Here is a 26,525-nt window from a genome sequence, read left to right on the forward strand (position 1 = left end):
CTTTTTTTTTTTTTTTTTTTTTTTTCAAATTTTGTCATTGATGTACTTCCATATTTGCTGTGTTACTTAAATGAAGTTGAACTAGATTTCACTTTACACTTCCAGTGTAAGCAATTTCCAGTGTGTGTCCCCATACCCTCTTTCTGGCTGCCCGCAGCACTCTGTTGCTGCAGTAGGGACTGGCTGTAGAGAGTGGGCAGGGCGGCAGCCGCGTACTGTTGGATCCCTGAGTAGGCCTGTGTGAGAGCGTCCATGGGCCCGGCCGACCCGTTACTCAGGCCCGTGCTGCCCAGCCCGCCGTTCAGAGCTGCCATACCTGAGAGCATGTGAGCAACTTTACATAAAACCCAACAATAAAGAAAAAAGAAGTGCTCTTACTCGTTAGCATTTGGACTCAGGGTGTGTTTCTACAACAAAGCACAACACGACACACACAAAAACAGACAAAAGACGAAAAACCCAATGAGACATTCGAACAGAAAGACTCAGAAACAGCAGAATCACAAACATCACGCTGGACATTACATCATAAACAGCACCCACTCACACACATATACACACAAACACAAGATAGAAAAGATGCATAATATACTGACCGGTGTATGCAAATGAGGAGCGCGGCCTACACATGCAGACTAATGTCACAATAGCAGCACGAAACGATCACCACGGCGACCCTCAGACACACCGAAACATCTGACCAATCACCTTTTTAACCTCACACAGCGGAAATCTACATCTAATTATCTCATTATTCATGTCAGCAATCTCGGCTGTATTAAAGGGATTGTGGGGAAAACATTAAACTCTTTTAATAAAATACAAATGCATCCTTGGATCCATTAAAGACAGAACCCCTGACTGCTAAAACAGATGCACATGTGCTTCAGGGAGTAACCCCTGTAACTCCAGTCTATGGGAATACATATGTACACACACACACACACACACACAAATTACTGTTCAAAGGTCTGGGTTTGTTAAAATTAAGGTTTAAAAGGTTTTGAAAAAGTTACTTTTGTTTACAAAGGTAAAATATAGTATAGTAACAGTAACACTGTGAAATATTACAATTTGAAATTGTTTTCTATTTTAATTTCTTGTAATTTGTCATTAATTGTCATTTTTCCTTTGATGTAAAAGCAGAAATTTCAGCAGCTGTTACTCTAGAACGTATTCTATTATGCCAATGTTGTGCTCAAGAAAGATTTCTTAGAATCAAACCGAGATTTTTTTCAGGATTCTTTGATGTAGAGAAAGCTCAGAACAGAATTTATTTGTAACACTGTAATCAAATTTAAATCAATTTAATACATCCCTGCTGAATATAATTATTAATTACATAATTATAATTTATTTCTTTAAATATAATCATTATTTATTTCATATACACTGCCTTTACTTTTAGTGGTAACACATCTCAGTACTTAAGAAGGGGTGATAGAGTTGAAATCTTTTTGTCATTAAATGGATATTAGTTTATCAGTTCGATTATCAAATAATCTGTCGATAATTTCTTAAATTAACTGATTAACTGGATGTTCCACATCTTGTTCAAAAACTGACCTTGTGCAAATTGTGGTCTATATAATGCATCAGATACATTATTACAGTATAGAGTAATAAAATAAATATTTTTTCTAGCTATGGCAAAAAAAAAGGGACTGAGAAAAAGACCCTTAAACTAGAGAATCCATTGTGGCAACGCATATTCATAATGTAAAACAACACATCAAATCATGCTACCGTAGAAGCAGTTGTGTTCACGTACTGTACACACAATATTTTTACGTCTTTGTGTGTGTGTGTGTGTGTGTGTGTGTGTGTTTATAAAGACTGATTCATGAGTATTTACTGACTGGCCTTTTGGCTTGACGGCCTGGAAACAATAAATGATGAGCAAAGTGCTTGGACGGCCAGCTCCCTCATTTATCCAGCAATAATTACAATACTGACCTTTTATATTCAATTACACTATACAGCCTCTTAAATGAGCACTGGGAGGGGGTGTGTGTGAGAGAGAGTCATTAGAATTAATTTAAATTGTAGGCGTTCTGTTTGAGAGAGCTTGATTTATAAAACTAGAAACCTGGCTGAAAGGTCACTGGTGGAGATAGAGATTTTGTCCACGTGCTGACATATACACAGGCCGCAGTGATCTTTAGCTCGCCTATTTATACTAATTACATTCCGCAACGCCCATTAGGTACATTCTATTGTAAAATGAGTAGTTTTGGTGTTGAATGCTGATTTGTCAATACAGTGTTCCAGTCGTGCTTAAAATACACAATGTGGTAACAGCTATAATGCGAAGCATCTGTTTACCAGCTTCTGGTGTAGATCACAACACCCACAGAAGACAACTACTAACCCTAAGGGACTGTCGTTTCAAACTCATTAGACTTTTGTTTATAAAAAAAAAAAAAAAAAAAAAAAAAACTGAGCGATTTCTGTCTTTCCAGTGAAAGTCCATTCCACCACAACTCAAGAAATCCATATCATATCAAATATGGTAAAAGGAAGCTCAAACATTCTTGAGGCCAGTGAGGTTTGTTTTTGCTTGTTAAACAAATATGGCTGAGCTTCTGTTTACCATATTTGATGTGTGATATTTATGTGACATTCATATTTGAATGTTTATTTGTGAATAAAAGCCTAAATAAATCGAATTAAAATGTAAAAAAAAAAAAAACTGAGCGATTTCTGTCTTTCCAGTGAAAGTCCATTCCACCACAACTCAAGAAATCCATATCATATCAAATATGGTAAAAGGAAGCTCAAACATTCTTGAGGCCAGTGAGGTTTGTTTTTGCTTGTTAAACAAATATGGCTGAGCTTCTGTTTACCATATTTGATGTGTGATTTTTATGTGACATTCATATTTGAATGTTTATTTGTGATTAAAACCTAAATAAATCGAATTAAAATGTTCTTGTTTCTTCAAAAGACTTGGATTAAACTCTTATGGATTACTTTTAAGTTGCTTATGAAGAAAGACATCTCCCAGGTTTCATTAAAAATGAGTGCTGTCAAACGATTAATCGCGATTAATCGCATCCAAAATAAAAGTTTTTGTTTACATAATATGTGTGTGTGTACTGTGCATATTTATTATGTCTATACAAATACACACACATACAGTATATATTTTGAAAATATTTACATGTTTATATTTATATTATAGATACATATATTTAATATATAAACATAACATATTTTTCTTAAATATATACATGTATGTGTGTGTATTTATATAGACATAATAAATATACACAGTACACACACACATATATTATGTAAACATAGTGTTGTGTTCGATACATCGATACGATGATGTATCGTCACAGAGATTTGACGATACGAATATCGATACAGCTGTCCCTGTATCGATATCGCGGCACGTGCGCTGCAGTGGACCGCGCTTAATTTGAATACAAGAGCAACGTTTTAAACGGAGTAGAAAAGGGCAAAGTTGCTAAAAAAAATAATGAATAGAGCATAATATATAGGCTACAACAAGGTTTAATCTGGCCGCAGACAGAGGAACACAACCGGGGTTGCCTGATATAAAGAGACGTAATCCCCGAAACAGAGCTTCCCACTTGCACAATATGGAAATATCTGCTAAGTGTGTTACTTGTTTTTGTCAACCTGGCAAACTTGTACACGCGCACTCTCTACACTGTGGATAAACGCACTTGCTTTCTGAAAACACCAGTTAGCTTGCAGTTTAGCGAGCTCCACTTCAATAATCTATTATCAGAAAAGTGTAATTTATCAAGTGTTCATTTATGAGAGAGAGCGAGGCTGTGTATGTATAAATTACCACCGTTTTGCCGTGTTTCTCTATTAACAGTGAATCTGTGGTTTTAATTGCTTTAGAAACGATGATGTTACCAGCTCCTTGTTGAGAAAGATAATGTAACTCTTCAGCGATTAAGCTATTTTATTGATAAAATTGCGGGGCAGTGCTAAAAAGAATGTCTGTGCACGCGCGCAGCGTGAGTGACTAAACGTGTGTGCGTCAGGTACAGTGAAGACAGCGCATTAGTTTAGAACTCTTCTAATTTTTATTTTTATTTTTTAAACATGGAGAGTGTGTTGATTTGTGCAATGATAACCTACCAGCAATGTTAAGACGATTTAAATATATTAGAATGAGTACATTACAATATACATTTATTAGAACAAGTACATTATTATTTATGGGCTTAAAAACAAGATGCAAACAATCAGAATATTGTACCTGGTGGGGAGTGCACAATGTAAACATGAAACATATGCCATTACCTATATTGTACTGTGGTACAGTTATGGAGGCCCTTTCGTAATGCAGAGGTCAACTGCCTGCTCTGCCAATAGTTAGCAACAGCCCTATAGTATGCAGTGTTTAATAAACATCTGTTTTACAAAATTCGTCTGAGGTGAAATTCAGTGCCGTCTCATATCGTGATATATATCGTATCATCTGCATCGTGATATGTATCATATCGTGACTTTGCTGGTGATACACAGCCCTAGTAAACAAATACTTTTATTTTGGATGCGATTAATCACGATTAATCGTTTGACAGCACTATTAAAAATACATTTGTGTTTCAAACAAAAGTCTCATGGGTTTAGAATGCCATGGGGGTGATTAAACAGTGACAAAATTAAACATTTTTGGCTAAACTATTCCTTAAAAAAATCACTATTTTGTCATCATTTACTCACCCTCATGCACTTCTCCACCTGTTTGACTTTTGTCTTCTGTAGAACATCTCTTTTTGAATCATGGCGGAATATCCTGTGATGTCCACTTCGCAGGGCACTTACGGTCGAATAGAACAAACGTCTGAAGTGATACGAGATACATACAAAATGTGCAGCGCGGGGGGTCGCGAGGACTGGAATTGAGAACCTAGTCTAGTCTAAAATATTCAAACCCCAAGTAAAAAAGACACATATACACAACACACACACACGATAGCGACAAAACAAGTGCATGTCTATAGAAACACCCAGAGCAATGGTTTAGCGGTGTGTTAGCATGTCTGAATGTGTGGAGAGATGTGTCCGATTGGTGCAAACACACTCACGACTACAAGGGATGGGCTACATTTGTTCTGACTTAGCAAATGGATTTGATCTGATCTGATTTGATTCAATAATGAGGCCTTTTACAAATCACACACACCTAATTTTAATATATCAGCAGGACTCAATGTGAGAAATTCAACCCAACAAACTCTCGCGTAAGCCCAGAGAGATGCCCTTGCTTTAGCCGGTGTAAGTTTAGAGAGTTTAGAGTGAATCTATTAAAAAACATTTGCTATCTCTGTGAGATAGGCATCTCTATGAGCAGTGGGTGGCTGGTATGAGATGATGTTGTATGGATTGGGATGGAGAGGCCGATGGACGGTAGTACTCACTGTTGATGCTACCTGCTAGTGCATTTATGTTATTGAGGCCAACGGTGGCCCCGGCCAAACCCTGCAGTGTCCCCAGAGAACCCAGGGAACCCATCGCACCCACACTGGAGTTAGCTGTGGAACCTGCTGTGAGGAAAGACAGACAGAGCAGGAAGGAGAGACAGGTGGAGATTGGAAGAGAGAAAAAGAGAGATGTTTGAACATACACATACATCGCAGATGATACTGAAATGGTTAAAGATACATATATAAAAGCTTTGGTGGAGGTACACAGAGGGAAGGATGCATGAATGGAAGATTGATTCACTGATAGATGGTAGGGTTGGGTGGCTTTGATGGCAATGTAACATAAAGCAATGTTGTGAATATCGCAATGATTGTATAGCGCAATTTATTAGGCCATTAAGTTCTCTAAATAGGGAATCATTAGACTGATTTTGAAATCCTTCCTGTCCTGTAACTTGTGCATCAAGACAGATTTTTTAATTGTGCGCCCTTGTTTAAACTTTAGAATAAATGCTATTCAAGTTGGTAAGTTAATTTCTATGAATCAGTTCAAACAGTATTCAATTCACGTTTATTTGTATAGCGCTTTTCACGATACAAATCATTGCAAAGCAAAATTTTAGTTTCTACATTATATTTAGGAGTAGCTTATCAGTGGTGACTATGAATGGAGCACGGTTAAAGCCAGACAGTACAACGAATCGAATCAAAACTTGTGATTCAGTTTTATTAATGTATTACGTTTCTTAATTAAATTATTTGTATATATAATAAGTAAATATCCTGTTTATTACAGTGTATAGTTACATACTGGTACATGCAAATGAAAATAAATGTGATTCTTCCTTGTGGGAAGTGTGGAAAATCATGCATTGATTATAAATTATTTTAATGTATTTTTTCTTTTGCATTCAGTATTTATTCAGCATTTAGAATTTACTTTACTACAGCGATTTTTATGATTTAAAAAAAGAAAAACGAATCACCCTATTTTAATGACACTGAACATCATCAAAGGACTAGAAATTATTGTGATTATTTATTTTTTGGCTATATGGTGTAGTCCTAATAAAGTGGATAAGATGGATGGGATGGTCAGATGGATAGATCTATGCATGCATAGTACTTTATTAATTCCTAAAGGGAATCTATTAAAATTACAGAAAAAAAAGACAAGATAGAGACATCAACATCAATAAAGATTATTGCAATCATGAAGATGATAACGACGGCAATGTTTTCAAAAAAGAGAAATAAGATTCAAGCAAAACATCTCTTGAAACAAAAGAACTCTGAAGCATATAAAAGCTTTTCCCTCTGCTTCATTTGCATTTATGCAAGTTTGAAAGAAATTTTCGAGCTTCAAAGCAAGACACAGAGATGCTAATCTAACCGGAGAACCATGTGTCACACTTATAAGTGTCTCCTTGTTTCACATTTCATCTTTTCCAAAATGAATGGAGCACGGTTAAAGCCAAGGAGCACAACAGCTCAACGCCACACATATGGACACACTCTCCCAAACAAGATGATGGTGATGATGATGATGAAGAACGTGAACCATGATGGACGGTACCAAGGAACTACGCACACAAACACACACATACTGTATAAACACGAAATGGTGAACTCGACTACAACAAATGAAGGGACAATGACGCTACGGTGGAAATGATACCGATATCGAAGAGGATAATGATGATGGGACGGCCTCTGGTTACCTGGGCTGGCCAGGGCTCCCAGGGACCCTGTGCTGGAGGTCAGGGCGCTAGCGGTGGACGGGCTGGCTGAGCTCTGTGCTGCAGCCGCTGCTGCTGCTAGAGTGGCCAGATTCTGCAACTGCAGAGCATTCATACCTGAAGAAAGAGAAAGTGTCAATGTGTGCATGTGTGTGTTTGGTGCATGTTAAACTAAAGGAACCACATGTGCTACAGAATGCTCTACACGAGCAAGAGTTAGTAGAGCCGCGTGTAGAGGCGCTTCGTACAGAAGATCCAATGATATGTGTGAGCCGGGGTGCATCTACTCCAAAGGTGACTCTAGATTAGCGTGTTTGGGGCACGGCTACATGCAATGGCCATGATGCCAACACGCTGCGGGAAGTGGCTCGCAGCCAAGGAGGACAGAGATTGGAAGTGGTACAACAGGAAAATGCACAGCATGTGTCGTATATACACGTCAAATGTATATACTCTATACTATGAGGGAGCACGCACACACACAGAGAAAAAAAACACGCACAAGTGACACATCAGACTTCAGAACTACAGTATTTGGATTGGTGAAGAATTATAGGCCCTGTCCCAACTGCCACCCCTCCTATAAGTCCACAATTTGGTGACCAATGCCCCACGATGGTCTGGTAGTCATCCCAAGTGTTGGTTCAGTGAAAGTGTGCAATAAGAGAAGATTGTGAGCACCCATTTGAAAATTAAAAACTATCATGGACTTCACGGACAAGTGACAACCTGATCAAGTACACATCAATGTTTGTCAACTGAGACTGAAAGCAAAGGCTCAAACTAACGGATCGTAGCTATCTGGAAAAAAAATGTCTTTGTTTTTTCCAGTCTTATCCCTTTAGACAGCAGTAGCGTGTAATTTGGATTGGTCAGACAGTGCTCTGGGGACACCACGGTTGTTTGTCCTCCCGATCCACTGAGCAAGCAAGAGAAGTGCATTAAGAGTCTAATTAGCACATCACAGAAGGTGATTAGAGACAGGAAATCTACCTCTAATTGCAAAACAAAGCCCAGGTCAAGACATAAGAGCAGAGATGATTCTTTACAGATCTTGAACAGCAGATTTAAAATCAGCATTAAATGGCTCTCAAGACCCATTCCACTTCCGTAATGTGGCATTTCCGAAAGAAACAAATATTCAACAGTAAAAAGAGAGAAAGAAATGGCCAGAACTTGCAAAAAGTGGTTTCAACATAGGTGGTTTGAAGGAAAGGGTTGAAAAACAAGAGGGATCTGAGATTCCACCCAAAAATGAAAGCAGTTTTAGTTATTACATTATAATGAAATATTATGAAGGCAAAAATGTGTAATTCTTTTGAGTAAATGTTCACAATAAGAAATGTTTAAGGTCAATTAAATAAGTCATCTCTGACTTCATGGTTCAAGACTTCAACCTTGAATAGCATTTAATATAAAAGAAGCTAGAAAAAGCTTCACTGGATGAGAAAGTGCAGTCTTGGGAGGTCAAAGAGGGAGGTTACGACAGAAATGGACTCTGAAATTGAGGGCTTTATGACCACCTTTGTGATTCTGAATAAAGCGGAAAAGGAACCATTTTGAGTTTTTGGCGCACAAGTGTCAAAAAATGGGCATTGAGTATTTGGCACAATGTGAGTTCTGTGGTTGAAAAGGGCACTTCTGCTAGTGTGTGTGTGTGTGTGTGTGTGTGTGTGAGAGAGAGAGAGAGATCCATCCATGCAGTATGTTCACACTCTCAGCGTACTGAGCGGAGAGAGAGGTGTCAGGAAAGAGGTGATGCTGGCTCTCGCTGAATGTTCATCATGTGTAATGGAGCTCCTTATGGCTTGTAACTCCACCCACAGCACAGACACAGCAGATGGCAGCTGTGTATATCGTCTGCCAATCATAGATGGTTGCCAGGCGACAGATGGAGGGGCCCAAAGATTTCACAATTCAGCCGAGAAAAGTCTTCAAATCCTGTTGAGTTTGAGAGCTCCTGTCGATTTGCACTTCAAGCAGTGTCTCAAACAGACTGATATGTTTATCCGGTCATATTGAACAGGTTTCTGGCTTGTGTTTATGCAATGGTCTACTTTGAACTTTTAAAATTTGAATTTTTGGCCATTGTTCCGCTTCAACTGACAGTAGAACAAAAAAGTATAGTGGGATTGATGAGGGATGAGGCAGATCGGATTTAAACCTGCATCTCTTCCATGAACTTCACAGCTCGACATGTCTGTATGCCAGGAGTGTCCAATCCTGCTCCTGGTGGGCAAATGTCCTGCAGAGATGAGCTCCAACCTCCCCCAACACACTTACCTCAAAGTTTCTAGTAATCCTGAAGACCTTGATTAGTTGGTTCAGGCGTGTTTAATTAGGATTACAACTACATTCTACAGGACAGTAGTAATCCAGGAGTAGGGTTGGACACCCCTGTTGTACGCCAACCACTAGGCCATGGCTATGACTACTGTATACTTAGAAGTTTGGTTGAGTTTGGCTCATTTGTGCAATTTGAATATGGCAAATCAAGATGTGTCACACCAAGTTTAGAGTCAACACAGTCAAATGTCATTGGTTGAACCTGGTGAAAAGTCTTTATGTGCCATATTTAAATGTATAACACGTAATGGTTTGGTATCACAGCAAAATGGTTTGGAACAACAAATGAGCAAATTACTGAACTTTAAATTCTGGTTGAATGGTTCCTTTAATCCAGCACGGACACATTGCTGTATATAATCTGTATGTATAATAACAAACTACTTTGTCCATCATGCTTGACCAGTTTCCATTCATTCCCTCAAATCCAAACCAGTTTGATTAAAAGTCTAAACTAATCTGTTTTGGGAGAATATATTGCTTTAATAAAATGAAGTCCAGAAAATTCAATTGTTATGGTAATGTGGGAATTTCTCGCTCTTTAATTGTGCGGTGGCAGCTGCTGCTGGTTTGGCTCGATGTGAACTTCATTCTCGATGAGAGGCTGTCACAGATCCACTAAACTTAAACGAGAGCTTCCAGAACTCTTCATAATGGTAAACAAAAACACCACAGTCCTGCTCACCCTCTCCACAAGAGCCTACATTAATGAGGAAGCCACTCTCTGGTGTGCAAAACTGTTGTCAGGGGGGGAGGCTTTAGGAGATAAAGGCACTCATCCTACACACACTGTAAGCCATTTTGGATGCTAATACATTCTTTTTCTTTCATCCTTAGCAGCTGCAATTAGGCGAGAATGCGTGCTATAAATATTTCATTTTCCTTGAAGGCCTGGCAGCTTGATAAACAGACCACAATTAAGACCTGACAAGAACAGAGACGCACACTGGGAATGTAACGCACAAGACAGCGAAAAAACATTGAAAATGTAAAAAAGAAGGAAAGTGAGCAAAGAAGAACTAAAAATTTTTGTTGCATCTAGCATAATGTTGGAGGCATAAAAACTGTCAAAGAGAGAACAGCATGCACCTATCTAACAGCTGGAGTAAGCATGAGCTCATTGGCAGATGTTGTAAAACACTAATCATATTCCAGAGTGCTAAACCAAGTCACCGTGAAGATAGAATAACATATCATGTTGCTTCGATGAGGAATCTATCTTGAGTTGCTGAATTCTCTGCGGGTTTCTGGTGAATTTGACAGTATTCATGGCATAAACAAACTGTGATAAGTGGCCTATCTGGATAAGGGTACTTTCATTTTTCCTCTTCTTTGAGAACTGCTAAAGTGAAAATGTAAAAAGCTGAGAACATCTGAGGGTTGATGGGGCATATCATCATGATTTGGTCCCCCATAAGCCTCACAGAGCTCAGGCAAAGAGATGTGATTTGATGATGAGACAAATTTCTCTTCCAATAAACAAAAAAGGGGTTGATGCACATCGGAACAGGCGTGGAAAGAATGGCTTTTATGTGATCAATCAAGTCTCAGTTCATCATCAAATTCTGACACACACATACATTTACAAACAGTACAATGTGTCCAGGTGTGCTGCACATTGTATAAAGCCAAGCATGTTGAATCTAAACTCTGAGGCAGGATGAGAATGTTTAGCTGAGCCGAACATCTGCTGATCCTGGATCTGCTCAGGGTTAAGGTGTCAAACTGTTTTTTTTGTTTGTTTTTTTAAATGCAATCCAGAGCTGATTTGAATGGTTTAGTAGGGGTGATGGAAATTTAGTTGCAGAGTTACAATGGGGCTAGTTGGGTTAACAGATCTGAGTTCAGTATCTCACCTGCCATTTGTTGAATACCACTGAAGGCTCCTAGGTTACTGGAGGAGGTCGCTTGTTGAAGCAACTGTGAGAAAAAGAGTGAGAAACAGACCATTAATGTGTAATCACTATTATGTATTGGCTTGTGGTGATGGATATATAAGGATAATGTTTGAAGGAGCTAGTGTTAGCTAAATATAAATGAAACATTGTGGTTTGTTTTCATGTTTCATGTTGTTTGGAGTGAGCAGTCTGTCAACAGTAAAGCAACACAAAAGCCTCTATCTGTTATTTCGAGTTTTTTAGCAACTGGTGTTCCTCAAGTATTAGGATTGGGCCCGCTCTAGTTTTGCGTTAAACAAAATATTTTTGTGTAGTAAATGTATTCATACCATCAAAATCACAGCCAATTAAAATATATTTGATTTCTAATACACAACATATGTGCTGTCTAATGTTAATAGAACTTCTTAGCACAACAAAATGGCTTGTGGCATGGCACATTATTGCGATGCAACTGGCTAGGACAAAAACTCAGTTTAAGGTTTAATTTATTGATTTATTGATATACTTATTGATTTTTCTGTGGCTTTAACACAGAGAGGATAATTAAAATACTATGTTAGAAAGGTAATCAAGCTAAATCAGTTTATATATTTTAGTCAAGAAATAACTCTAACTGTGGACTCTGTGGTCTTTTAAAACAATAATTTGCGATTTACATAACACATACTGCTGAGAGTGAAAACCATGTAAAATATTCAGAGGAACAAAATCATAAAAGACTTGAGGACCACTTCAAGGTATTAGCCTCATACATCGGTGCCAGTGAAAACGGTTATGCTAAGAGTCACCCGTCAGTTCTGTTGGCAGTGTGTTGCTGTCCTGGGCAGTTTCTGCACATGAAAGGGGAGAGGAAAGCAGACTCTAAATGACTCTAGAGGATTAGGATGACATTGAGTTAGACTCCTCAGACTGCTTAAAAGCTAAATGTAACCTCAAAATGACAGGGAAGTGAAAAAAAGGCAGAAAAAGGAGAAGCGGAATAGTGGGAGAGATGGCCCTGTCCCAATGCTCTTGCATAGTCCTTTAAATCCTCACCCACTGTCCTTATTGACTAAAACGCAAGTAAATGTCACCACCATGTTATATCCTCTTTATATTTAGGCGGATGAAGAGGGGGATGAGTGAAACAGGGAATTTACGCATTGTCCTCAACCCAATCCAATTACACAACACAACCCAAGCCGGGTTCTGGAAGTAAAAATCTCTTTCATTTCTCTACAGAGGAAATATGTTTAATAATATGGCATAAACCTTTTAAGACAGACCTAGCATAATTGTTAAAGCCTAGTATATGTTCCTATATTAATGTTATATGTATTATTTATATAATTATAATTAATTAAATTTTTAAACATTTGTTTCATTTTTATTTGATTAGGCCTACATTCTTTGCGATGCATCATGCCATGGGATGAAATGTTGAATTGTGGTGATTGATCTCAGCGTTGGTTGGTTTGGGATCATGGCCTTATTAGGCTTTTTACTATAGATTTTAAAAATGCCAATGAAGAAAACAAATGCGAAAAATACTTTTGAAACCAAGGCTGCTTAAAAACTGTCCCCTCTCTGTCGACCTTTTTGAAAGTAATAAGAAAGCTGGAGCAATTGTAGCCCCTAATGCAGTGGTTCTCATCCTTTTTGACTCTAAGACCCCCCATTGTCCACAACAATATTCATAGACCCCATGACTTTTCCTGCTTGTGATTTACTAGAAAAGGATTAAAGATAAGGATTATTTAAAATATGTTTTCATCACAATTTCTACCAAATAAAATATTTTAGAGTATGGCATAACCAGAAAATTTATATATGCATACATATATATGGTAATAGAGTTATACGATTTTTTTATATTTATATGACTTTTCCAGGGTTATAAATCACACTTTTAAATTCACACTTTTTTTCTAGACAGTGGGAAACTTGGTTATTTTAAGAAACAAAAAACAGTTTTTGAGAGTATGAATTAAAATAAGAATATCTTGATTTTCATGTGTATTAGTTTATTTAAATGCTTGTTTTGTCTTATTTTAAATCATTTCAAGTTTTGAGGCCCCCTTGGACGTTTGATGAGGCCCCCTGGTTAAGAACCACTGTCCTAACAGCTTCTAAATGGCAGCACCACCCTTCACGATTGAGTATGGGGACTGGTTTTGATCAAGGCGTGATCGAAGTTCAACAGATGAGAGATTTGGAAAGGGTTAAGACTGGCTCAGAGAGATCAAGAGAGGAGGGGGCGGGGCAGGTGGGCGGAGACAGTGACTGACTGCGGCGGCTGCGTTGGCTGTGCTGCTGGTTGGCAGGGCTGCGTGGGTGTGTCCTCTTACTGCCAGATACTGCGGGGTGAGGCCAGTCAGGCCGGTCAGGCCGGTCAGGCTGCCCAGGCTGCCCCAGGCAGACGCGCTGTTTAACTGCTGCATCTGCTGCGCCAACTGCTGCTGCAGCCGCCGCTGTTCCTTATCCTTCTGCGTGTCGGCAAACTTCACCACCATGGGGGAGGAGCAGCCCTGTGTGGACAGATTGAAAGTGTAAAAGGAAGAGGGGTAAAAAAAGAGGGAACGCTAAATATCTAAAAGAGCAATGATCATGTGCAGTGGTACTGCATAAACCGATAATGGCACACAAACACACACACAACCGCTGGAGCGACGGGAGTTCTTGGTGAAATGAGAGTTCTGTGCTGTGCTGCTGATTTTATTTCCCAGGAAAGCGATTTCCTGCTTTATAAAACTATTTCATCATCTGTCTGAGAGAGCGAGCGAGATCTCCCACCCCACAGCACTCACTGTACCCTAGACCTGCTGCATTTCTGCTAATCTCTCACGCTTTCTGTCTCTCTCCCCGATGAAAACAAACAAATCTAAACATCATGAGGCTGACCTGTGATGCCCGTTTAACTAAAGACCTGGGGGTCAGAATATAATGAGAAGGGTGTGTGTGCATAGCAAGTGATGTGTTAGTTCTTGAATGGGTTATTCAACCAAAATGTAACATTTCCTCATGATCTACTTACCATTACGTTCCTCGAAAACGTTTTTTTTCACCCACAAAGGCTGAGCAAAATGTCACATACAAAAATCTCTAATATAAAAGGGTCCAAAAGGTACTTTTTACTCCATTCATTCAAAAGGACTCTTTCATTTCTTTCTTTTTTTGCCTATTTTTATTTTGTAATTCCCTTTATTGTCAGTAGTGATTCTCATTAGAGTCTAATTACTAAATTAGAACTAACACAATGCTATTGTTTTATTGAAATCTGCATAAAGACAGATATTTTACAATTGAAATATATACATTTTATTCTCCATTGTGATTCTAATCAGATCCCAATTACTATAATACAGTAATTTACTGTAGAGGTCGACCGATGTATCGGTTTTGCCGATTAATCGGCACCGATAGTTGATTTCTGGAACTATCGGTTATCGACAAAAATCCATGCTGTTAGTTTTCCGGGTTGTCCATTGCTGGAGCGGCTGAGAAGCTGAGAAGGGTCTGCTGTCATTACATAGTGCGAGAGTGGCCTCTACTGGTTGAAATCACAGAAAGCACGTGCTATTTGTTTAGACACGTGATAATGCACGCTGAACAGAGCGGGAAACTTCAGACGCGGATTTAAATGCAGCCGACAGAACATCCTGCAGTGCCACAGAGCGCCATTCACATAGTTTTCCTTTAAATTACATTATATTGGTCCCGAATCGTTGTTAATGTACATAATGAATTGTGTATTTATTTTCAGGAAAACGTTTGTCTTTCTGTGGCTCTAATAAAGTCTGTGTGCTTCATTTATAGAGCTATAATATAGGTTGCGCTTTCTCTTTCTGTTTGCTCCGTTTTTTTAAACACCGTTTACAACAAACATTTTTTATTCTAGTATGGTTCAGTACTGTTTTTGTTAATAAAGCACTATTTTAGTTTTTGTTCAGTATCAATTTTAAAACTATCGGTTAATTAATCGGTATCGGCCAGTGTGGTCCAACCTAGCTATCGGTATCGGCAAAATCCACTATCGGTCGACCTCTAATTTACTGTAATGTAATTTGCATAAATTGAACAAAAATACTTAATTTAGATATCTTTTTTATCACAATAATGTATTTTATTCATTATGGCAATAAGAACTATGGTAAGGAATTGTGCTTAATTAGCTTTTTTTTCATGATTCAAAACAGCTTTCCTTTTATTTAAGCAAAACATAATTTCTTCATTCTTTCTTAGTTTGGGATAAAATCTGACCTGGGCATGAGATTCACTCAAGATATACCATAACAAAAATGTAAGTCCACACAAACGACTTGCTATATTCAAAGTCTTCTAAAGACTTTGACTGCTTTGTGTGAGGAACAGACCAAAATTTAAATAATCACCTTGCAGATTCATAACAGAATTTTCTCCCTTTTTGACGCAAACACATACGCGCACGGGTCCCTCTAAGCGAGATCCCAATTTCGTCGGTCCTCCGACGTGACGTCGAGAGTGACCGACTGAAAGGGAACAGACTTTGTGAATGTAAGAACATTCAGTAAGAACATTCAGCAACACCATTACATGTATTAATATCAAAGATGTTCCTCAGGCAACAGCAGCTAACGTAGGGCAGCCATATGGAGCCACAAGAGGACGAAAGATTGAGACGAGTGCTTCAAGGCAATTATTCTACATCTCTGTCTCTTGTCTCTACCTTACAGGTGCTGATTCACTCTGATAAATCACTCTACCGCTTTTATTGTGCTCCCTCTGAACTGCAAACCACAGTCTGACAAAAAATATGAAAGATCACAGACCCTCTAGAACGTGAGGGTGTGTGTGTGTGTGTGTGTGTGTGTGTGTGTGTGTGTGTGCGTGTGTGCGAAAGAGAACATTTTAGAGTTTCTTGGATGTGAAGCACCTCACATCCACCCGGAGCGTTCTACAGTGTTCCTTCCATTCGGAGAGCTGATTTTCTTATTTCTGCTCTCAGACAGAGGGGAGGTAAAAATAAAACTTGTAAGGGGTGGAAAAAAGGAGATTTAACTCAAGCTGTCAATCGAGTGGTGCCATCGCCGTGTGAACATCGCAAGAGACTAAAAAATCTCATTACTCACTGGCTCTGTCTCAGTCTTTCTCTCCTACACACAAATACTCTCCACAGGCCTCGACTAATGTGAAAGTAGTAGAATGAAGCTAAAATGTTTGCTTAAGTTAACACTGTTAAAATCGGTAACACTTGACCGTGGTTAATCTTACAAAAACATGCCCAGTTCACATTTGCCCCCTTAAAAAAAGACAGATTGTGTGTGTTTTAGTTGATCACTTGGGTTCTTGTTTTATGTTTTTTCTTTTCTATGTTAATCGTACAACACTTTGGTCTAGATTTATACATTCCTTATTGAGAATGAATACATGAATACTATTTATATATACAGTATAACAAAATATGTATAGAGGTAATATTGTTTTATAAATAAATTTAAATTTGTAAGTAACACAGTAATTTGTTGTAATGTCCTACTTCTGATATAAATAAAAGCAAAACACTGTATTACAGTACATATTAAATAAAATAAAACACTAATAAAATTACACAATTTTAAAATTTAAATAAGCATATATTGAAGCCACTACACCATAAAAAAAAAATATATATATATATGCATCTGTGGAGAGACACACATACACACACACCACAAAAAACACAGTAACGCAATCACAGCGATAAAAAGAGACAAACATATCAAACGAGATGAATGTCCAGGGAGACTAGTGCAAACCACAGCACTGAAAACAACCCTTTGAGACGAAACTAAAGCAGCAAGGCCACTCGCAACTATATGCGTGTACCCAGGCGCATGCATGACCACCCTCTGTCATATCCGTTTTCATTAAGTCATGACATTCAGAAAGGCCACAAATTCCTCGGTGAGAGGGGAGGGTGGAGAGATGGCCGAAAACAACCAACAACCCAACACAATTTACTCACTCACTCATCTAAACTGGGTAATTACTTTCCCTTTGCGGAAAAGATGTAGCTTACGGGGGGTGAGGGGTATCATTTATACGTGGTCAGCTAGATGAAGGATGAATATATTTGTAAATGTAGCCACAAATTGATAATTGCAGGCCTTCAGAGGCTAGAGAAAACAGCTTACATCCATTAGTGTCAGTGATTTCTGATTGGTTAAAAGGTGGTCTTTAAAACCGGGGCATTGGTGTTAAAAACTGAGTATATGCAAGGGTTAACTTAACATGCAATGGGAAATTTGTGGAGTGGTGACATGCGTGCACAAAACTAAAGTCGCACACACACAGTCAAATAGTTAGGGCCCTGTATTAGACAGCTGTCAGCACCCTCTGATTTGGTGTGTCAGAGCTTTGACATTTTGACAGGCACTGAGACGGACTGCTAAACTCTCCGGCATTCTACAGGGCAATCACAATGCAAGGCCCATCGGCGGGCTGCTATTAAAGCGTCTGTGACATCGTCACAGTGAGATCCATCCACTAAAGGCAGACTGGTTGCGTGGTGGGTGCGGGTGGGGGGGGTGGGGTAGGGGGGCGGCTGGTTCTTGGTTTGACCCGTTTGGCCAGGGGTGGTTTTGGCAATGCCTGACAGTAATAACAGGGAGCGGAGAGGCACTTAATATGGTGTTGAAAGTTCTGTAGAAAAGTGAGTGACTGAGGGAAAATTCTGTTTGAAAAAGTGTCATCTTGTTTCACCTAAGAACTTTATAGGGAAAATAATAGAATCTGTACAAGGTAGTAATACTGGCCGCCAATTCAAACAGAAATGAGAGAGAAGAAGATAGAGAGAGCAAGAGAGGCTCTGTTCTTAAATCAAGTGAGCTGCTTTACTGTCTACTTGCCTAGGAGCATCCTAAGTGAAATTAATGTTAGCATATTGTTAAAGGGATAGTTCACCTTCAGCTGCTGGTCCCCATAGTGTTCTCTTTCATAGTGTTTTCTTTCTTCTTCTTTTTCTCCATACTATGGAAGTCAATGGGGACCAGCAACTGAAGGTGCACTATCCCTTTAACAACAAGCTACAAGCAACACGCCTTTAACAATAAGCTAACAAAGCGAAACAAAGCAGATATGTACACATTAGCATTATGCTAAGCAAACAACAATACTCTGGTCACATTAGCAAAACTGCATTGTCCATTATCAACAGTGCAGAAACTAGCTCAGTTTCAAACTCAGCAGCTTTATATTGGATAATGCGACAGATTTGTATGTGTTCAAAGTTTAACAAACTGGAATCTAATGTGAAAGCCAGACTCAACTCACAGTTGACTTATAATAGAGTTTTACATAAGAATGTTGCTAAGCTAACAGCACAACACTCTAATGAACAAAAACAAAACTAGGTAAAATAGTTCATTTTAATTAGACAGAACTATTTTAGTACTGAACATATATAAGCTAACAAAAACACTCCAATAAGTAAGCAAAAATTAAAATGGTTGCTTTTAATTAGAAATAACTGTTTTTATTGATGCTATGTGATGAATTATATTATTACTTACTGCATTGCATGCCATCTTGGAAGGATTTTCTTCCACTGTGACACAATGCAATATGAAATTGTCTTCTCAAAGTGTACATTACAATTTGGTCAGAAGAAAGTTATAAGGACGACCAAAAGAAAGCATCTTTTGGAACAATTTTTGCAGCGGGAGTGCTCCCTTAAAACGCTGCCTACGTAGGCAGCTCACTATGTTTTGGAACAGAGCAGAGATAGAGTGAGAGAGCGAGAGAGAGAGAGAGAGAGAGAGAGAGAGAGAGAGAAGACAAGACAAGGGTACAGTACCTCCATGGTTTGAGACTGATGCATGGCTTTGATTGCATTCTGTGCCATAGCCCTGGTAGAAAACGTGACAAACGCACATCCTGCAGGAGGGAGGGGAGGAACGTGGGAGGGAGGAGAGGAGAGGAAGGAGGAGAGACGAGAGAGAAACAAAACAAGACAAAAGGGTTGGACAGGTTGTTATAAAGCCAAAAAACAAAGATCGTACAAAGAACACAGCAGACAACAGTGCTATACAGTTGCTAGAATAAAACAACCAACATTCAACATTCAGCTTCAGATAAACATTCAACATTCAACATCTCAAAATACACACTCAACATAATGTCAGCAATGGAACCAGTTCTTTAGTTTCGATGGTGTGATGGCTTGGAAATTACAGTATGGGGTTAGAATGTGCGGCTAGTTTTAACACACACACACACACACGCATACATTGTTTCTACCTGTAGGGTTACTGTAATACCAAAATTACAATTGTTCATTCCAGTACCAGTAAAATTCCAATACCAGTAAAATTGATTGATTCTTGATTTTAATTTTGATACTACAACAAAAACTAACATAACTGATAACTGAACATACTTTATTTAAAAACTTAAACAATAATATAAATAATAAATTAAAGGTTTAGTTCATCCAAAAATTAAACTCTGTCTTGGATTACTTTTACGATGTTGTTATGAACTTCTTGAAGCTCGAAAGTTTTGACAGAATTCTGACAGAGAAATCTCTCAGGTTTGATTAAAAAGTATTTGTGTATCGAAGATGAACGAACGTCTGAACAACATCAGTTTGAGTAAATTATGACAGTTTTCATTTTTGGGGGGTGAACTATCCTTTTAGATTAAAACAATGATTTAAAAAGAAATTTAATTAAAACATGAAATTTAATGCTTCAAATTAGTAATGGAATTATTCAGGCAAACAAAGAAACAAATCAAGATCAGTGAGTGATTTTCTCTTTTGTTCTGATCATTATTACTGTTTATTAATATTATCAAAATAGTGGCACATCTCATAAGCTGAATTTAAACTGCAAGGCCAAATATATGCACAATATTTTCATACCAAATTATTTTACTTGTACCTGTACTATTGATATCCCCACCAACCCAGTTTCATAAATTTTCGGTCTTTTCATAAATATGTACAAACACACCCAATTTCTTTCTTTTTAAACAACTGTAATCAAGGCAAACAGTCCCTGGAGGGGAGTGTGTGTTTCGGGAGAGCTTGCAATGGCATCTGGGACAAGAAGTCTTGGAACCGAAGCGGAGCAAGCGGGAGCCAGAAGAACAGGCCATATGGAGGCATGCTGGGGGAAAACGCAGCCCTGTTTGAAGAGCTCTACTCTACTGTGCAGTCCAGCACATTTATACATATGGAGGACACACACGCGCATGCATGGGCATTCTAGTTAATAGGTTAACTACTTCTCACATGTCTACATATGCGAATACGCTGAGATAGAAGGGAAAGAATGGAGGAGAGGAAAGAACAAAGACTTGACGTCCTGTCTTTTCGTAAATGGTTCCTTTTAAATTCGGAAACTCTATTTTACAATGTGATCTGTGTCCAAATGTTGTTGGTCAGAATAACATGGACATAATGGGCAATTTCATATTACTTTCTCTCTTTTCCTACAGCAACATTCTCATGCTGCCACAAAGAATGATGGGAAATGTAGTTTTTCACACAAACCTGTCAGCTCATAAATTGGCTAAATAAGTAGTACTTTCTGGAAACACTTTAACGTTATTCATGATCCACAGTACATCATTTGCGTACAAAATACAGTAGAGTCAACATTCACAATTACATATGATAAATACCACCACATTTCCACCTTGATTCTTTAAGAAAATTTTTACTTTCCCATAGGGATGGGCGATATCTTATCGTTTGCGATATACCGGTAAAAATTCTCCCCACGATAATAATTAGTCTTCCCGCGATAATAATGATAAAATCTAGTTCTTGACATTTCTGTGTGCTACAGTGCGGAGCGACATCGCGGAAGGTGGACATAGCCTATATCGCTAAATGAGGAGCTCGAGCTCCTTTTACAATCTGTAACTGGTTTGGTCAGGGCTGTACAGTCTACAAAAAAATCGGTCTGAATAAATGTACTACAGTAGCCTAGCACGTGTGCGATACATATTTGGCATGACATTTCAAAATGTCTCACTTTCAACATTTGATATGTTATCTATATTCTATTGTGAATAAAATATAAGTTTATGAGATTTGTAAATTATTCCATTCCTTTTTTACTCACAATTTGTACAGTGTCCCAACTTTTTTGGAATTGGGTTTGTACTTTCTTTATAAACATACCCAAGATTGAAGAACACAGATACACCATATATTTTGTGCAATCATATGTTTATTTTCCTCAAGTTTCATCAGTTAAAATGTCTCCATCTCCGTTGTGCGTTTTATTCAACGATAACTGGATACCTTCCTGGAGCATCGTCAGTAGTATTACTTCTACTATGGATATGTGGAGTTTCTGTGCAAGAGCGCCCTCCGGCTTCCAGTGTGAATTAAACAGTCTTTACTTTACGTGTGTACTCAAAATAGGAAAGAGAATACTTTTCTCTAAAGAAACAGGATTCCCTGAATTATCGTTATTGATATCGTTATCGTAATAAATACCAGAAACATCGTGATATATTTGTAAGCCCATATCGCCCATCCCTACTTTCCCATTAGAAATGAGGACATAGTGGTTCCTCATCTCATAAGTGGTCAAAGAAAAATAAATAATTAAAATTAAAAAAATAAATAATAACAATAAAAAAAAAAACAATTGCATGCATACAAAGTTCTTAGAGTTGGCTTTGTATGTTTTCAGAAAATTTTTTTATTTAAATTTTTTTACATTTTATATGTCACATGGTGTGACGTGGCGTAACCAAATAAAAATAACACTTTTCCTACACTGTAGACATCTTAATCATCGAAAAAAAATAAAAATAATAATGAATAAATATATATATATATACTTTTTTTTTAGGTAAACAGTATTTTTTTTACAAATATCCTTAATTATTAATTCACAAATATTATTTTTGTTTTTGGGGAGTCGCACCACATGACATTTCACAATTTGAACTAACGTTGTTCTGCCATAAAAAGGTCAAAATATACTTTTAATATAACAAAAAAATTTAAAGTTACTCTTCCCAACCCCCTAACCAAAAAATACCAATAGTAATTTTACATTCAGAAATTAAAAGATGCTCCACATAGAAGTGTATTCACTGCATGTTTTAATTGCATTTTAATGTTTTTTTGATTAAAATTAAATGATAGGACAAAAAAGGAGCATTTTACAGCAATAATTCTACACTGCAATGCGATTTTACGACCACACGGTTGCACTGTATATCTGCTGGCACAGTCTACCTGCTCCAGCGGCCATACCTTTATTCTCTTCTTCTCATTAGCATCGCTCTCTTCACTATCGCTCTGATACAACCTCCTTTCTGTCTTCAGAGTGGGTGAATCTGGCCCCGGTGAACCGGAGTGAAAGCAGAATGAAAGCCCGTTTATTTTTATAGTTATTTAATTAGCCTCATCATTAAAGCAGTTTTGGACACTCTAAGGGTGATATTTGTGAGCACTGGCAGGGTGCGAAACTCTAGAGAAACAGTCTCGTAGGGGAGAAACGCGGAAAAGACGTTCTCTTTCAACTCTCAAAGTCCTCGTTTTTGCTGACCTGCGACTACAGAGTTTGTTCACGGTTCGAACGAACTATGATCTGTTGCGATAAGAAGCTGTTAACGATGAGACAGAATGAAAGTACTTCCAAGAAAGCGATTAATTATTCTTATTACGCAGCCCTCTGGTATACTTGATGGTGATTGGTCAATCGCAGCATTCTGGGGTCAATTTATTTTGGCATAATGAGCGCAAAATGGCATAATTGTCAATATTATAATTTCCTCTGCTAGTTCCCCATCTCATAACATCTCATTAAAATTATTTCAGGTCAAATAACTATTTTATGTCCATTTAGTTAATTCGCCGTCAGGTGTTTTACTTATAATAATGAGCAACTGCCTGTACATTTTCCCTCAAATGTGTCATAGTTGTGGCAAAAACACCACAATTAACTGTCAGTGTCATCAAAAGAGAATGAATAAGGGAGACGTGCGATATGGAGGGATGGAGAGAGCAAAATATGAGAGTTTTTTTGAAGAAAGTGGGGTAGCTCCCAGGGCACTGTGCCCACATGTGGCCTGATCTATATTTTATTAATAGTGAAGTTCAATGATGATTGATAGAACGCTTTAATAGCGGCACAAGAGCGCTTTTAAAGTTGTCCTAGTCCGTGGGATTTACCGTACACCTCCTTTACGTACACATTTGCTCATCTATTTATTCATCCAATCCTTTTTTATGGGAGGGGGTGGTCGTTTCTCTCATAGAAGCATTTCAAATATATCTCCAACCACGAGCTCAGAGAATAAAGTTAATCTCCTGTGGAATTAAAATATTCATGAGGACCGGAGAAAAGACGGACTGCTGAGGAGTAACGCGAATTAGCGGAGGATGGAGGGACAACTAGATGAGTGCATGAGGAGGATAAACGAGTGATAAAAGATGGCTGTATTCACATGTCTGTCACAAACAAAAAGCGGTGACAGTTTTGCACTTTCAATGGAGGCCTAAGGGGAAATTGTACAACAGATGCCCCTTTTAAGCGCAATTAAATCACTTTTTTTTTTAGGTAAGGTACAAGTAAAAAATACGGTCAATGTTAATCCACAATGGATCTTAACTTGAATATCCCTTTAATGAAGTATAAAAACACAAGCATGGTAATATATCAAACATGTGCTCCATATAAAGAGTTGTATTCTACACTTGCGTTGCAAGTCCACATATAAAATTAGTTTCTTGCACCAAAACTCCTCATAAAACAGTTTTTATAAGCATTTTCCACACTCTTTATAACTAAACTGGCTGATTTTGCTACTGTACCTTTAAGACCTCTATATTTAAATAAGCCCTGTGATGATTGGCTAAATGTCAAACTGCTGTAGTTCCAACCCGATCTCACAGAATAATGTAAAACGCACTGATGCATTATATTTATGTTTAGAAATCAACCCTAAACATAAATATAACTCCGATAATGCGAAACGAGATTGTAGGAAGTCATACAAATTAGCCCATGCACGATTTGCCAAAATGTACAATAGTTACAAATTGCCAAGAGGTTTTATTGATAGCTCACTCTGTTGTTCGTAAGGAGAGCACAAGCTGCTTAATAATTAATGGGCGGTCAAATGTTAATGAGCTTATGGTTATGATGTCACAGTTGTGACATCCAATCTGTTCACATAAAAAGTGAAAGTCTGTGTAACGCAAAACAATCACTGCCAATCAGGATTGATCTTATTTATTTATTTATACTATTTAGTTACATGGAAAGCTTTATTGGACCAATGAGGTTTCAATGTGGGCGTGGCTATCCAGTGTAATGCTTCATTGCCTCGCAACTGGTTAGCTCACAGTGATAGTTTCACATTTGCTTTGAACATTTTGGAGTAAACATCAAACTTATTTCAAAAGCGCAAGAAAAAAATCATATGTTCCCTTAAAAATGTAAAAACAAATACAGTATATGTGCATGTGTCTCACCTCGGCTGAGTCCGTCTGGTCCCCTCAAGATACGGCACTCCTCGATCTGTCCCAAAGGAGAGAACATGACCCGGATGTCATTCTCGTTGCATTTCTTCGACACCATGCCGATGAACAGCTTTCTGTCCTCCACCGCTGAGAGAAAAGAAGGGTGGAGAAAACAAATGTGACCAACGTGTGGTAAAAAAGACGTTACGGCTGCATGTGATCAGTGTCTCATTAGCACATCAAGCCCAGACACACACGACCGCAAATTTTCGCTTGGTTCTCTTTGATCTTTTCTTTCAATGACCTGAGTGCTCTCTTTTGCTCGTAATCTGCATGTGCTGCCTTCTAGTCCTCCTGGGAAGATCCTATTTACTAGCTCGGAGGCCATAATTATGATGTGATGTGCGTTTATGTTCGAAATAAAATGGATGCGTTGGGCAATTTAATTTTTATTTCTCTCTTTTTCAGTTCACCATAAAGACAGGAAGCTCTATTAGCGCTAATGCACCAAAATGAAGTGGAAAAGGTGCATTAGGTGTGTAACTGATGCTTTATTTATGTATTTTATCATTCTTGTGCTGCCATAGAGAATGATGGGAAATGTAGTTTTGATGCTCACCTCATCGGCTAAATGAGTAGTGTTTTCTGGCATGCTGTATTGCTATTTTTCATCAATAATAGATCAGATGTGTACATTGAACATATGGAATACTCCACAAATATCTGTGGAACTGGAACTGTATGTAATCTTTTCGCAAATTTGATTTTGCATTCAGCTTACAAAACACTCAGCTCAATTTAACGTTACAATATAATCTTGCAAATCGTATTTCCAGCTTAAATAAATAAATGAACAAATAGATAAATTGCAACTTCATATAAATGACTTCAAATAAATACTTGCAACTTCATATCCCCAAGTTGTGACTTTAAATCTTATAATATGACTTTGTGTATTAATCATAGATTAATCATGCATCGTTTTACTAAATTCAAAGACTTTTAAACTAGTAAATAACAAATAAAATAAAACAAAACTTCATATCCACCAACTGTGATTTTTAATCTTACAGCGTTAATGTATTACTTATTTTTAACATTATATCACAGTGACCATAATTCAATTTTTAGACATAAAAATGAGTTTCCATATAGTAAATAACATTCCTACAACTTGCAGGCAGTGAGATAATGTGCAAACCTTCAGGTGTTTCTAATCAGAATTGATTGGCATAACGGGAAGAGGAGTGAACAAGAAGGAAATATTGAAAATACATAGACAAAACAATGAAATCATATATTCAGTGACGGTTTGCAGTTTTGTGTTTGTGTATGCTTGAGTGAGAGGGAGAGAGAGAGAGAGAGAGAGAGAGACAGCAAGAGAGAGGCAACTGTAATCCAATTTTTTTTAATGAAGAATGTGTCAGCTCTTACCGCTGGGCGGCCGATAAGCAAGCCGCTGCACTCTGGGAAATCGATAGCTCACTTGTTTATTTTGCTGTTTGAATTGTTTGCGCATTTAACAGTGACAGGATGAGCCAGCGATAAGTGCTGTTACAAAGGCTTCGCCTTTACGCACACACAGTGTCATATCAGAAGATTAACTGCACACACACACACACACACACACACACACACACTCACACAGACACACACACACACACACACAGACACACACACACAC

At 38.0% G+C, this 26,525-nt stretch overlaps 1 protein-coding gene across 1 annotated transcript in view; it reads right to left on the bottom strand.

Annotated features, from left to right (window-relative positions):
• Positions 1 to 26,525, bottom strand: part of LOC107590980 (CUGBP Elav-like family member 2) — a 101,611-nt gene that overhangs the window by 3,196 nt on the left and 71,890 nt on the right. Inside the window, exons 4-10 of the mRNA XM_016279951.1 lie at positions 24,854 to 24,988; positions 19,199 to 19,278; positions 13,674 to 13,913; positions 11,362 to 11,425; positions 7,142 to 7,276; positions 5,415 to 5,540; positions 137 to 334 (exon numbers count right to left, since the gene is read on the bottom strand). Coding sequence (XP_016135437.1) covers positions 137 to 334; positions 5,415 to 5,540; positions 7,142 to 7,276; positions 11,362 to 11,425; positions 13,674 to 13,913; positions 19,199 to 19,278; positions 24,854 to 24,988 — 978 coding nt within the window. The remainder of the gene's footprint in view (positions 1 to 136; positions 335 to 5,414; positions 5,541 to 7,141; positions 7,277 to 11,361; positions 11,426 to 13,673; positions 13,914 to 19,198; positions 19,279 to 24,853; positions 24,989 to 26,525) is intronic.

Source organism: Sinocyclocheilus grahami, unplaced genomic scaffold (genome assembly GCF_001515645.1).
Source record: "Sinocyclocheilus grahami isolate Dianchi unplaced genomic scaffold, SAMN03320097.WGS_v1.1 scaffold135.1, whole genome shotgun sequence".
Classification (NCBI taxonomy): domain Eukaryota; kingdom Metazoa; phylum Chordata; class Actinopteri; order Cypriniformes; family Cyprinidae; genus Sinocyclocheilus; species Sinocyclocheilus grahami.